The sequence below is a fragment of the Cavia porcellus genome, unplaced genomic scaffold (genome assembly GCF_034190915.1).
Source record: "Cavia porcellus strain 051 isolate PalLab524CR breed Dunkin Hartley unplaced genomic scaffold, mCavPor4.1 scaffold_6, whole genome shotgun sequence".
Lineage (NCBI taxonomy): Eukaryota > Metazoa > Chordata > Mammalia > Rodentia > Caviidae > Cavia > Cavia porcellus.
The window spans coordinates 63901357-63914605 of record NW_026947489.1 but is presented as its reverse complement, the minus strand read 5'-3'; the positions used below and the strand labels follow the sequence as shown (position 1 = coordinate 63914605).

Below are 13249 nucleotides of genomic sequence, written 5' to 3'. Positions count from 1 at the left end.
AATAAATTGCTAATCCCTTCCTCCTCCCTCCCTCCCTCCCACCCTTCCTTCCTTCCTTTTGCACTACTGGGGATTGAATCCAAGGCCTCTGTACTGAGCTACATTCCCAGCCCTTTGGCAGATATTACTTTGAGACAGATCTTCCTAGTTCACCGACCAAGTTGCACAGGCTCCACTTGAACCTGGCAGTCTCCTGCCTCAGCCTTCCACAGTACTAGAATTATAGAAGGGTGCCACCATGCCTGACTATGCTGGTTGATTTAGCATGACAGTCAATCATAATTATTAGAGCTACTTAAAATTTATTCTTGGTGCTGACAAGCCTGCAGTTTCAGATTCTTCAAAAGCTGAGGCAAGAGGATCACATGAACCCCAAAGTCTGTGAGTTTGAGGCCATCTTTGGCAAGATTTTGTTTCAAAAAAGTTGATTCTTTTCATTGGTTAGTCTTCAATATTGCTTCAGTAAATATATTTAGTCTTTATTATCACTGTTATTATTGTGCAATGCTGGGAATGAACAAGGGCCTGTGTTAAGCAAGCACTGTGCCACCAGCCCAGTTTGCTAGTGCTCACTTAATCATTTGTATTTAAAAGCATTTCAAAACACAGAGAATAAATCATGTCATACTCAACTGGAGAATCTCATCATGAGATAATGTTATCAGTGACAGATACAAAAAAGATACCTTTTGGCATCTGATAGTAAAGCATCACTCTCCTCAGGCAAGGCCCATTAGTCCCAGAGTTGAACAGATTATCTAGAAACGAGGCAGTGCCTGGATACACTGCTGGGAAAAGGTGAGGCCAGCAGGTCATTCCAGCCCCCATATCCTGAGAATAATCTTTAAAATATGACACCAACAAATTAAATCCACAAAAACGAGACTTTGGTAGGCACTGGGTACAGAATACATTTATGCAAAATTATCTTATCATTTAGAAGAAGGATTATCCCCAGGATATCTTAGGGACCACGCTGGTGGAGCTTAAAAGAAAGGACTGCCCAGGGCATTGCACTGCCTGCTGGAGATTCCAGGGCTCTGAGGGCACTGAGCAGGGGACTCCAAGTTCCAACCCAGCCTGGCCAACTCAGTGACTTCACAGGACCTGGTTTCAAAATAAATGGTGAGAAGAGCTGGGGATGTAGCTCAGTGCAAAGGCCCAGAGTTCAATCTCCAGTACGAAAAGACAAATAAACTACTGATTTTGAAAAATGTAAGATAATCCAACTAAACGATGTTTTTCTAAAACTAATGGCATCTTAATTTCTATTTACTAAGATAAAAAACATAAAGTCTTAGAAACACCAAGGGCCAGGGAAACAAAGAATCTGTGGAGCATCAATAACTTGTTAATTTTTGTTGGTCAGATCTTTATTTGGACATGTGTTCATTTATTCAGTAGCAATTTGCTGAGTACCTGCTACATGTCAGTCAAGATGCTATGAGCATAACTGTGAAACAATAGAGTGCTCTCTCCTGTCAGGAAGTTTACAGGTTAGCAGCAAGGAGGCAGTAACCATACACCCACAAATATAACCTTAAAGACACAGCTAGGTATGGTGGCACATACCCCTAATCCTAGCACTTTAGAAGGTTGAGGCAGGAGGATCACAAGGATCACAAATTCAGCCTCTGTCATTCAGTGAATTAGTACTAAAACCCATCTCAAAAAATTACTAGACAGAGGGAGAGGGAGAAGGAGAGTGAGAGTGAGAGTGAGAGACATTGATTTAGCTTAATTCAAAGGCTTTGAACCCCAGCTCCCCCAACACAAAACAAAACAGAACAAAAATATTCCTGCCTGCCTACAATCAAAAGAAAACAAATGTAGGCTGGGGATGTAGTTCCTGCCTGGCAAGTGTGAGGTCCTGAGTTCAATTTCCAGTAACAACAACAACAACAACAAAAGAAAAGAAAACAAATGTAAAAGAAAAAAATACAGGTATGGTAGTGCATGCTGTTGTGCACAGTGGTCCCTGATACAGGGGTATGTGATCAGGGTGGAGAAAGTTTCCTGAAAATGCCTTAACTGAAATCTTAAGGCCATTATTGGAGCCAAGCAAGGTTGCTCACACATGTAATCCCAGTCTTTGAGAGGCCGAGGCAGGGGGTGGCTGTGGGTTTGAGGTCAGCCTGAGCTACACAAGTTAGTTTTTAGACCAGCCTGCACTACATAGCAAGACCCTGACTCAAAAAACCAAAATAACGAATTAATGAATGCATGAATGGTCATTATTTAGGCCAGTGACTCTCCTAATGAGTGATGGGTCTATTTACGATGCAATAGTTGGCAAATGTCTGGAATCTTTATTTTCCCTGGCACTGGGGATTGAACCCAGAACTTCATGCATGTTGAGAATGTGCTCTACTCCTGAACTACCCCTCCAGCACTAGTTTTCCTTTATCTATTTTTGATTTATTTTTAATTTTTATTTATTTATTTTTTGCAGTGGAGGGGATCAGACCCAAGGCCTTTATGTATTTTTAGTTTGTTTGTTTGTTAACAGGGATCCAACTCATGACCTCACACTTGCCAGGCAGGCACTTATGCCACTGAGCTGAATCCCCAGCCCCTTGTGCATGTCAAGTAAGCACTCTGCCACTCTGTACAACTCTAGGGCTTTTGCAGAAAGTTACATACCCAGTCCTTTTTGAGAGAAGATCTCGTTGAAGTCCCCAGCAAGGCTCAAATTTGTAATACTCTTGCCTCAGTCTCAAAGACTGCTGGGATGACAGATGTTTGCCATCATGTCAGGCTAGGTTAGCCTTCTAAAAATGGCCTAATTTTTCTTTAGTGAAGTAACTGATTCAGACCTATTATTTCAGTAATATTATATCATCCTATAATGGATTATTTAATAAAACACTGAAGTTCTACGTAAGATTTATATTTTTAGTAAATGCAATTGTGTATGTGCCATCCAATTCTGGCCCAAACCCATAGCATTTTATTAAAACACTCTTAAACCATAATGATACACATGTGTCTTTTATATAAGGAGAAATTTTTATTCCCTGGGACAAGTTACAGACTCAAACCTCAAAACATTTTTCAAATAAGAATTATGTGACCTGGTGCTTGGGTAGCATGCATAAGATCTTGGGGTAGATACCCTGCACAGGAGAAATTAATTATGTGACTTGATGTTTGCTTCACAATGGCAAAAGGACAAAGTGAACACCATTTCCCACCTCCTTTTTTTTTTTTTTTTTTTTTCCAGTCTTTTTCCTTTTTATCGGTACCAGGGATCGAACTCGACTGCCTGCTTTCAAGGCAGGTGCTTATGCCGCTGAGCTAAACCCCCAGCCCCGCACCTCCCCCCTTTTTTTTGAGGCAGGGTCTCACTATGTAGTGCAGGTTGACCTGGAACTCATGTAGCCCAGGCTGGTCTCGAATTCATAGCAAGCTTCTTGTCTTAGCCTCCAGAGTGCTGAGTTTCAATGTATGCACCACCATGCTCAGTTAATCCTTCCTTTTCATAGGATCAAAATTCTTCAATTTTACAGGACAAAAGATTTTTGTTTCCCAAACAAATAATGAGCTATCTTGAAAATTCTCTCCCAGATCAGTCTACACATTTACCCCACTCCAACATCCACGGCAACAGTGATGACATATGTCATAGTAGACTGTAAAAAGTCACTCACCCAATGAAAGCCACCATCTGCTCCACAATGTGCTTGCTGAATGTTATAATAACAAAGATTTTCTGTAAAGAAAACACCAGTAAAGAGAAACATCTGTCAATAAATGAAACAGCACAAATGCACAATTCTGATAATAAGCTAAAAAAGGTGAAGTTTTGCCCCGAACTACAGTTTTAAAATTTCTTTCAAAGCAAAAGACAAGATTTAATTTAAATGCTACCAACTTTGTGCTTTATTTTCAGTTGTTAGGTTTTATTTTTAAAATTTTAATCTCATTGGTACATGGTTACAGTATATAATGACTACATTCCTTATGTGTTTTGAAAGATGCTTTTCCTTAAGCACAGCTGTGGGCTTCCTAGGATATGGGACTCTGTCTGAGGGAAAATGTGAGTCATGAAACCCTAGACTGGGAGGGAACAGTGGACATTCACTTGCTCTGTGTGCCTTGGAATTCTGAGTTGCCACAAAGCCTCTATCATGGAAATCAAAGTTAATCACTCCATCAAGAGGGGTCTGGGTTAAATCTAACTAAATGCTCTTGAAAAGACTTATCTTTAATGCTTTCATGGGAGGTTTTTAAGAGACTTAAGGTTCTGTATGTAGCTTGATGTCAATGAAATACTCTCTCTATTCATTAGTCATTCATGAAAGTCACTCATTAAAGTCATTAAAGTACTTTATTCACTAAAGATATCTTACTAAAACAAGAGAAAATATTTTTAGGTTTAACACGTAACAAATATTCTCAGCTCAATCCAACAAATGTTAACATAAAGCACTTACTATGGATAATACATTCACATAAATGTAAAGCTGTAAATGCCCGAAGAGGTAAACATGACAAAACAAAACCAATTAAGAAAACCAAAAGCCTAACAATGATGTACCGAAGTTAAAAAGAAAACAAAAAACGAAGAGCACATTAATTATATAATTAATTAAAGAGTCAAAAGATGGTTTTTTTTTTTTGTCTTTTTCCTTTTTATCGGTACCAGGGATCAAACTCACAACTGCCTGCTTGCAAGGCAGGCGCTTATGCCGCTGAGCTAAATCCCCAGCCCCAAAAGATAGTATTTAACTTTAGCTTTCAATAATGAGTAATAATGCTGACTAAATATGAATAATTCTAAATAAATTCCAAATCGGTACTAAATTCTTTAGTATTCTGTTGTCTGTCCAGACTCAAGGAGAGTAGGCAGGTTAGACTACAGCATGTAGAATGTTATACACACAGTGCCTGAGTCCTATAAAGCCAAAGAGACAATGGTAAGAGAATTCTGCAAGGAAATCAGTAATAAGGGGTCTGCAGCAGAGTCAGACAGCTGGAGATAGAAACTACTGACTAAGCGAAAGAACCACTGGCACTGCCACCAGCCCTCCCTGCTGTCATTTACTAACAACACACCATGAAGCAGTGCCCAGGTCACTGAGCAATTTCATGGAGTTATCTGTTAAAGAAAAGCCCCTCAGAGTGGGTGTCCTGGTGTGTGCCTATGACGCCAGCAATGAGGAAGCCCACACAGGAGTACAAGTTTGAGTCCAGCCTGTGAATCTCCGAGAAGCCCTGTCTCAAAATAAAAAGGACTGGAAATATAGTTCAGTGACAAAGTACTTGCTTAGAGGTGCGAGCCTTGAGTTAAACTCCTAGTAATAATAGGAAAAAAGGGTCCTTCACTGTAAAGAAGCTTAGGCAGATCCAGTTACTAAATATGTATTAAATGCCTACTATACACCAAATGCTATTTTAGGCATTAGAATACCTATCAAGGTTGGGGATTTAGCTCAGCGTAAGTGCCTGCCTGGTAAGCACATGGTCGTGAGTTCAATCCCTGGCACACACACACACACAAAATCTCAGCCAACCACAAATGTTTCTGGCCTCCTGGAGCTTTTTTTTTGAGACAGCACCTCATTTAGTAGTCCAGACTAACCTCAAACTCACAGTGATCCTCCTGCCTTAGCCTCCCAAGTGCTGGAATTACAGGTGTGCACTACCATGCATGGCACTGTACTTTCACTCTCTGCTTGAAGATTGAACACAGGTTTATGCAAGAGTTAGCCAAGTGCACTACTACCGAGATACAAACTCAGCCCAGGAATACTGAACTAGAAGTGAAAAGACTTGAATTCAAGCTATTACTTATTCTATTTGGCAACTACTACTTACTAACTACTCTAACTGTGACAACTACAAAATATAACCCAGAATTACAATAAGCAAAGTACAAAGTATTATTCTGAGACAGGGTCTTGCTAAATTGTTAAGTTGCCCAGAATGGGCTCAAACTTGTTATCCTCCTGTATCAGCCTCCTAGTGTACTGGGATTATAGGCAGGTGCCACCATGCCCAGCTAAAATACCTAGCAATTTTGAGGCATTCTGAAATAACAGGTTTGATAATTTGCATGTCTGTCACTACAGATCAGAGTACTTAATTGCATGATTTTATAGTAAATTATAGAAAGTTACTATAATGCAAGAAGTACAAGACGGGTTGTAGGAAAATTTACAGATTATAAAATTATTATAAAAATAACTGAAATAATGTTATTAGGGATTAAAGTCTCCAAAAAGCTAAATGATAATATTCCTGTTCCCCTATAATCAACTAAAAAGAAAAAAATCATTTTCAGATACCTTGTGAAATAATTTCTTATTCAACATAGTATTTATTATTTAAAAATTCTACTTAAAAATAGTATTATTATTTCAAATTCTATGAAGGCATTTTACATTTTAAGAAACTAAGTATCACTGGATTATTAAAAATCTTGTGTTCACTGAGCAAACTAGAAGTGGAAAGACTGTATCACTATATTCCTTGAAGGAGGAAAAACATACCCTTAAAAGTTTGAATGGTTATCATGGCAAGAGAAGACAAACTCAATAAACTCTTTCAAGGACCAAAGGGAAGGTGGAGGCAGCTCAAGTTTTTCTTTTTCTTTCTTCCAAGAATCAGGGGCAGAGGGGTGTTGTGAAGAACTACTGGGGAGAGGTTTTCTTTTCCTTTTTGTACTAGGTCTCAGATATACTAAGCACACACCGAGCTTTAACCCTAGCTAGAGAAAAATATTTTTTTGTTTTGTGTTTTTGAGCCATGGTCTCACTATGTAGTTCAGGTGGTCTTGAACTCACTATGTATCCCAGGCTGGCCTTGAACTCACTATGATCCCAGGCTGGCCATGGTGATTTTCCTGCCTCAGCCTCCTGAGTGCTAAGATTATCCATGTTTACTGTCAAGCCCAGCTGAGAGATAATTTTTTTGTCTTTTTGAGACAGGGTTTCACTGTGCAGTTCAGACTGGCCTTGAGCTTACTTTGAAGTCTAGGTTGGTCTCAATCTCACAATGAACCTCCTGTCTTAGCCTTCTGAGTGCTTGGATTATAGGTGCGTGCCACTATTCCCAGTAATGGACGCCTATAAGGGAACTAGGGAATCACTGTTCTTGCTTTTCTTTCGTATGTATTTTCTTTGCTGGAAGCTACACTAATTAAAACATTCTTTTCATGTTAATTTTTATTTTATTCTAGTGAGACTTGCCCTAAAAACAAAACAAAAAAAAAAAAAAAACAGAATTTATATCATAGTTTTAGAAGCCTTATGTCCACTTCCCCTCCTAAGTTCTTGGGCTGTGGACGGGAGTGAAACTCAGCAGTACAGTGCCAAGCTGGCAAGTGCAAGGTCATCAGTTTCATTCCTGGGACAAAACAGTTCTTGGGCTCTTTTCTCTCATATTTGTGCATATGTGTGTGTCCTTAAATTTTTGCTCAGAATGGCTTTGAGGACTAGCAAATTCTCACCTCTGTCACAACCCACATTTCCTGGCCTCTCCAGTGACTCCCCTCTTCCCCATTCTCTCATATAGTAACATCTGGCTGGTTTTCGGTAAAGACATCAGTGCCAGGAGAGGAAGTGCTAGTAGAGTATGTGAGAGAAAATAAGAAGTAGCGAAAGGCTATCTTCTCACAGCTGTGGTCAGTAAAGAAACTACATTCTCTGGATGATGTATATTTAGATGATGTGCACTTTCCTACATAGGACGCTACTTTTGTTTGATGAAGGTCTTGGAAAAATAGTTTCACACAGGGGGAAAAAAGAGAAATAAGGAAAGAAGAGGCAGTAAAGAAAACAAAGGGATTTGGTAACTTCCAAATATTTTTGGCATAGTTATTATTTAAATGAGCTACCAACCAGAAGGAGTAGACCCAGAGACTTCACTTCCTTCAGAGCAAGCCTATGTTACACTGCCGTGTAAAGTGTTCCTCAGCTGGAGGCAATGAAATGGGGGATATAATTACCTGGATATGCATTTTAATTATTGCTTTTCCAATCAGGGTTGCACCAAAGAAGGTCCAAAAAGGTACAAGAAAATGTCCACATGTTATTCCAGCAAGATCAAATAAAGGATTTGGAATCTATTGGGTGGGTAGAGAGGAGAAAACAAAAAGTTATATAATTCAAAGAACAATTTTTCACAAATATTCCAAAGAACAATTTTACCATCCATATGCATGTGGAATTGCTGTAAGCCCTGCTCACACTGCCCAACTAGGATTGGACTCGGTCAATCGACCACACTGTTGAGAAGGTTGGCAAGTATTCCAATGTACTTCTACGTTGTTCATCGCAGATTGTTGTTCAGTGTACTCATGGCCTTCTGCCTGCACTACTGATGGCTAATGCTCTATATAACATTTTCATCACATGGGGATGATGTCCACAAGTCCACAGGAATTTAACTGCATTTAGTTGATTCTTGGTTATTTGGACATTGTCTTCTATGGTAAAGTATGAGTTATCTCAGCAGTCACTAGGGCTTGAAAGTCCAGAGCTTAAAGTGTGAATTATTATCTAGAAGCATTCCTATCTCTAGCAAACACATTTAGAGGTAAATATGTTTTTATTATTAACATTTAAAAACTCACTGTTTGTATTTTTTTCTTAAAGTGCTCAATGCTGTGGGACCATGTGATATATTTTAGAAAGAAAATCAAGTGTAGAAATACGAGACAATACAGATTCCAAGTATGTTTTGAATACTCAATCCCAGACAGAGGTGTGATTCACAATAAATACCTTTCTCAAACAAGTCTACATTTTAAGAATGCTAAAAGAGAATTTCATGTAAAAACACAAACAAACCACAAGTTGTTTTTTAAGTACTTCATCTATTTTTCTCCCACAATTATTTTGCCCTTGTGGCTGTTGGCTGAACCATGTGTGAGGGAATTAATTTACGTAATTTCATTTTTGAACTCTGAAAGAAGAACCTACCTATTTAAAAAGTATTTGTCATATATGGTCTTTTAAAAGCAATGCCATGACTAAATCAGAATTTAAATATTCTTTTGTCAGTAACACTTGGATTCAATAACTCATTTTTGTTTTTCTTGTCTAAATTCAAATGTTTTATGCAATTTCATCTTTTTTTTTTTTGTCTTTTTCCTTTTTATCGGTACCAGGGATCGAACTCATGACTGCCTGCTTGCAAGGCAGGTACTTAATGCTGCTGAGCTAAATCCCCAGCCCCCTCTTTTTTGTCTTTTTCATTTTTATTGAATGTGGACTTTGGTAGTATTGGAGGGGCCTATCATTAACTACTACAACATTGTATGATACCATGATACCCATTTTACAGGTGAAAGTGGCGAGGCAGGTAAAGCAATCTGTCCCGGGTAACTGGCAGCAGAGCACATTTGAATCAAGCAGTGTGGCTTCTGAGTTCATTCTTTGGCCCCTAAATGCAAATCATTACAATCTGAAAGGGATCTTATCCTAATACCATTATTCTGGGCTTACAGTACGTTTACATATCCCTGCTTTTCTTTCTTTCTTTCTTTTTTTTTTGTACCAGGGATTGAACTCATGACCTTGTGTTTGCCCAGGCAGGTGCTTACACCACTGAGCTAAATCTCTGGCCAGACACAGCCCTGCATTTCAACAGTCTCAGTACACTTCAGGATTCTCGAGGAGAGAAAATAAAACTTTTTCTTTTCTTTCTTTTTCAGTTCTAGGGATTGAACCACATGTTGGTGGCAACCCGAACAATAAACTATTTTCCTAGCCCAGCTTTGATTTTTTTATTCCCAGAATATCACAACAAAAAACAGCTGACCACGTATATGAGGCACTGTATTAACTATTTCACATATATTTTTCTTAATCTTCATATTGGCCTTTGCAGTGAGTATTTTATTGGTCCATTTTTACAAATTAGAATTTGGAACCAGCTGTAGGAGCACAAACTGATAATCTTCGTGCTTTGGGAGGCTGGGGCAAGAGGACTACAAACTCAAGCCTTCGTAATTTAGTGAGACTCTGACTCCAAACAAAAATAAATTTATTTTGCTTTATTTTTTGAGATAAGGTCTTTCTGTGTAGTGCAGACTGGCCTTGAACTCGCAGGGATCCTCTTGGCTCAGCCTCCTGAATGTTGGGATTACAGGTGTGTGCCACCATATCTAGTTTTCAAAACAAAATTGTACAAGAAGCTGTGGATATAGCTTAGTGTGAAGGTCCTAGATTTAATCCCCAGCACCTGGAGAGAAAGAAAGGCGGGGTGCAGCGGGGGAGAAAAATGAGAAGTTGGGCACAGCATCAGGATGATGAGTTCAAGGCTATACAAGTTCAAAGCCAGCCTAAACTACACAGTGAAACCCTGTCTGAAAAAGGAAGGAAGGGAGACAGGGAGGGAGGAAGGAAAAAGAAAGGATGGAAAGAAAGGAAGAAAGAAAAAGACAACTGGTGTTCAAATAGAACTTGACTAAGATTATGTAACTAATAAGCATAATAAGGTTATAACCCTACTCACTTTCTTCCTACCACACAACTCTACAGTGCTTCTATTACTTGCTCAAATAGTTGTGATCAATATTGTGATGAAGAGATGCATTAAAACCTTAGACTATGAAAATTCCTAGTATTCTCAGGAGCAAGATATATAGTAATTTAGGCACATGCATATTTTAGAATCTTTATAATGCTAACAGTACATTATAAATATCATCATCAAATGTCCTAGCTTTTGATCATTTGCTTTATCAAAGTAGAAAAAGCTCAAAGATGTACTGTTAATGTTCTAGTATCGTTGCTGTTTTGTCTAAGGCTTTTTTAGACAGGCTCTTGCCTGTAAGTTCAGCCTGTCCTGCACTATGTACCCAGGCTGACTGAACTCACAACCATCCTCTTGCCTTAGCCTCTGAAGTGCTGGGATTATGAGAACATGCCACTACACTTGGATCATGTCTTAGTGTATGATGAAGTAGCTATATATCAGCAGAAAATAACTTTGTGAATTTATAATCACAGCTTTTATCAACCAGATGCCTAGTTACTCTCATTAAATCTGCCACTGAATTAGCAACAACTACATATAGGCTACTAAAAAAAACTGATCAAAGTATTCCACCTTAAAAACAGCCACTTCATCAGGATAAACACAACTTTCAAAGGAATGTCAATTTCACAAATCTGAGATTTAAGACAATTAAGATATAAATTTTAGACAAAAAGTAGCTTTTTAGTTCACCATAGCCAAAAATGTCCTTAACTTTGGCAGATATTTCCACTCCCTAGCCAGGAGTTAAGATCCTTAAGACAGGTTTATATGAATTCATCCTTTTCCTTCTTGATTTTTTTTCCTCAGTGCTGAGAGATTGAACCCAAAGCAGCACACCGAGATATATCCCAACCATGAGGTGGGGTAAGGAGGATCTTTTTTTTTTTTAAGACAGTTGTTAGGTCTGGATGTGTCTCCAAAGCCTCATGCATCACAGCGTTTCTTTAGAGGTGGCTGAATCTTAGAGTGTGTGTGACTGATTATTGGTGCAATGATAAAATGAAGGGAAACTTGGATTAAGGATGTGGACTGGCAACCACCTTAATCCCAGTAGACTGGATACAATGAGGGACAGAAAGAGGCTTGTCTTGCTCTTCCTTGTTGCTTTGCATGAACTGTTGTCTTCCTCTGTGACCTCCCTCTAACAAGCCACCCTGCCTTGGAGCCAGCTGATTATGAACTGAAACCTCTACAAACCATAAGCCAAATACACTTTTTCTTCTTTAACTTTGGGTGGTATGGCTTTTGTTTCATCAACCAGAAAACTAAGACAACAGGGTTTTGGTAAATTGCACAAGGCTGGGTTTGAACTTGCAATCTTCCTGCCTCCTGCCTCAATTTTAAGGATTACACGGTGCACTGTCTCACCCAACTCATGAATTCCTCCTTGTAACCAATACTACTTGGAATTTTAGAAAAAGACTTCCTGTCCACAACTTTGTGGAAAGAATGAGGTCATCAGTATGGTTAAATATACTTAATTCTAAATTCAGTGGAAGAATGGATTTGTTTTCTTTTGTTCTTACTGAATCAAGTCCTTTAGATCTGAAGTTATCATTGTGTGATGAAATACTTACAAGTCAGTAAACAAGTTTCTGAAATTACTGAACAAAAGACAACTCATTCAGTGAATAATACTGATTCACAAAGTTTATATCCATTTTTGATGCAGCATTTTTGTTTCATTTAGCAGTATTACTTTAAAAACAAACTGATCAAAATATAATCCCACTCATTTACTGAACTTTCTCATTTTTAATACAATCCACTTACAGAAGCACAGGCCAATATTCCAAAAAATCCAACCTTCTGTACAAGTCTTTGAACTGCCAGTTTAGCTCGTGAAGGAAAGTCCTGTAAAGAGGAGAATTTTAAAACATTACTGAAAAGAACATGGAGAAGGAAAGATGGCTCTTTAAGAAATAGTTTACAGTCTTAAAGCCTTGATTCATCTAATGAGTCAGATGAGCAACAACAACATCAGAGCAGGCGATTCACTGGGAAACATGCGAGGACATTTTTCATTGACTATTGTATCTTTACAGTCTTACCATATTTAAAATAAAAATAAACTGAAACACCACTCTATTTTTAGGATTCTTTCTAGATTTTCTAGGGCTAAACAAAAATATTGCAAATTAACCATGAACTCATTCTTTTTTTCTTTCTCCTATTTTGCTTTTTGATTTTACGACCTCATTCTGTTGGAATACTGGTCTACCACATCTTTTTCTTTTTCCTTCTCAATTTGTCAGACTTCGTCCACAGTTTAACAGCAGGGTGGGGAAAACAGATTTCAAGACAGTCAGTGAAGACACCTCTATTGATTGGGAGCCAGATGAGGGAAAAGTTAGATGGCACGAACTGAGCATACATCACCTAAAGAGTAAAATAATACTGCATTTTTCATATTTTATTATATCTGAGATTTGCAACAATCTTGGCATCTAGGGTGAGCAGCAGAACTGTACTCAATGCAGACCACAAAACAAAAAGCTCAAGATACCATGTTAGGAAAGAAAAAATATAGGATGTGTCAATTTTCAGACTCTGAAATTAGTGCTTTTTTATTCTACTACGCCACTTCTCTCCATGATGAATATGCAATGAGCTGGCTAGTTTATTTCCTTGATTTTCTTTTTCCAGCATATTGATATACTGACAGTGATATAAATATATGCATAATGCAACTTTTTCAAATTCAATCTGTTTTCTTTTTTGGACACAGAAACTTGCTATGTAGTTCAGGCTGGCCTTG

The 13249-nt window shown here is 38.3% G+C and overlaps 1 protein-coding gene across 1 annotated transcript in view; it reads right to left on the bottom strand.

Annotated features, from left to right (window-relative positions):
* Positions 1 to 13249, bottom strand: part of Vmp1 (vacuole membrane protein 1) — a 110676-nt gene that overhangs the window by 14489 nt on the left and 82938 nt on the right. The window contains exons 8-10 of the mRNA XM_003469556.5: positions 12265 to 12345; positions 7952 to 8068; positions 3651 to 3712 (exon numbers count right to left, since the gene is read on the bottom strand). Of these exons, the coding sequence (XP_003469604.1) occupies positions 3651 to 3712; positions 7952 to 8068; positions 12265 to 12345 (260 nt within the window). The remainder of the gene's footprint in view (positions 1 to 3650; positions 3713 to 7951; positions 8069 to 12264; positions 12346 to 13249) is intronic.